Below are 1158 nucleotides of genomic sequence, written 5' to 3' on the forward strand. Positions count from 1 at the left end.
ACAGAATTCCGTAAACAGAAAACACAGCCAAATAAAACATCAGTCAAGTTTCTCCACTTTCTCTGCCCAAGCAGAGATGGTCTGCAGCCCCAGCCTTCCCTGATGTTTGGTTCTGGCTCAGGGACACCCTCTCTGAGCACCTGGGGAATACTCTAAGCTCGAGAATGCTGCCCAGGGCTCAGTGGCACACCCTCACACACCCTTAAGTCATCTCTGGAAATGCGGGGAGGTCTGATGGTCAGGCTGACTTACTGCTAAATTTCCTTAGCATTTCCCTCATTCCAGTGACTCGGCACAAACTCAGCTCAGTGGTGGTGGCCTCTGGGCATTGAAACAGGAGGGGCTCATTCCTGCAAGAGAGCAGAGACATACACCCACCCCTTCTTGGACACAGACCACCCGGCCCGCTGCAGTGAGAGTGCACCTCTCACACCCAGCCCCGGCACAGACAGCCCCACACCCCCTCATGCCTGTCCCAACCTGTTCCCAATGCCACACACCCGCAGCACCCACAGCTGAACACAGAGGAGCACCTACCTTTCCAGCTCGGCTCTCACCTCCTAAGGACATAAGAGAAAGAAGGTTAGCATTTGTGAGCTGTGAGCACCGGCAAAGACAGACTGCTTACTGGACACAGGTCTTTGAAAAGTCTGAGGAAGCCCGTTCCCTCCAGCACTCCTTGCGCAGGCATGAATATGGCAGAGGAGTCCAGCTAGTTCAGAACAACAAAGAACATGGCAGAAGAAAGCAGCCCCAATTTCTTCTAGATGGATTTGAGTGAATAACTCTTTCTCATAGTGTCCTTCTCTTTTTCTCACATCATCACTCCAGAGAAATTGCTGACAAAGGAGCCAAATGACACTTTCAGTGTCATTAGCCAGGGGCTGAGGAAGTGGGGGAGTCAGAGAGAAGCAAAGGAAGAATGGCCCAGGGGGCAGGTGAGATGAATGCAGCCTGGACCAGGTGGGAGTCTGAGAGGCATTAAATCCATTCACAGCCTCCTGTGGGCCCAGTCCAGGAACTAGACCTGAGGCTGAAGATGACCCACATGGTTTAGGCTTAAGAAGGTCCCAGAGGCCAGTGCCGTGGCTCACACCTATAATCCCAGCACTCTGGTAGGCTAAGGGGGTAGATGGCTTGGGCTCAGGAGTTGAAGAC

General features: G+C 52.9%; 1 protein-coding gene across 1 annotated transcript in view; it reads right to left on the reverse strand.

Annotated features, from left to right (window-relative positions):
* The window catches only part of TRIML1 (tripartite motif family like 1), a 10406-nt gene that overhangs the window by 3095 nt on the left and 6153 nt on the right, over positions 1-1158 (reverse strand). The window contains exons 4-5 of the mRNA XM_003792764.2: positions 538-560; positions 253-350 (exon numbers count right to left, since the gene is read on the reverse strand). Coding sequence (XP_003792812.1) covers positions 253-350; positions 538-560 — 121 coding nt within the window. The remainder of the gene's footprint in view (positions 1-252; positions 351-537; positions 561-1158) is intronic.

Source organism: Otolemur garnettii, unplaced genomic scaffold, assembly GCF_000181295.1.
Source record: "Otolemur garnettii isolate 467f Iridium unplaced genomic scaffold, OtoGar3 scaffold00061, whole genome shotgun sequence".
NCBI classification, from domain to species: domain Eukaryota; kingdom Metazoa; phylum Chordata; class Mammalia; order Primates; family Galagidae; genus Otolemur; species Otolemur garnettii.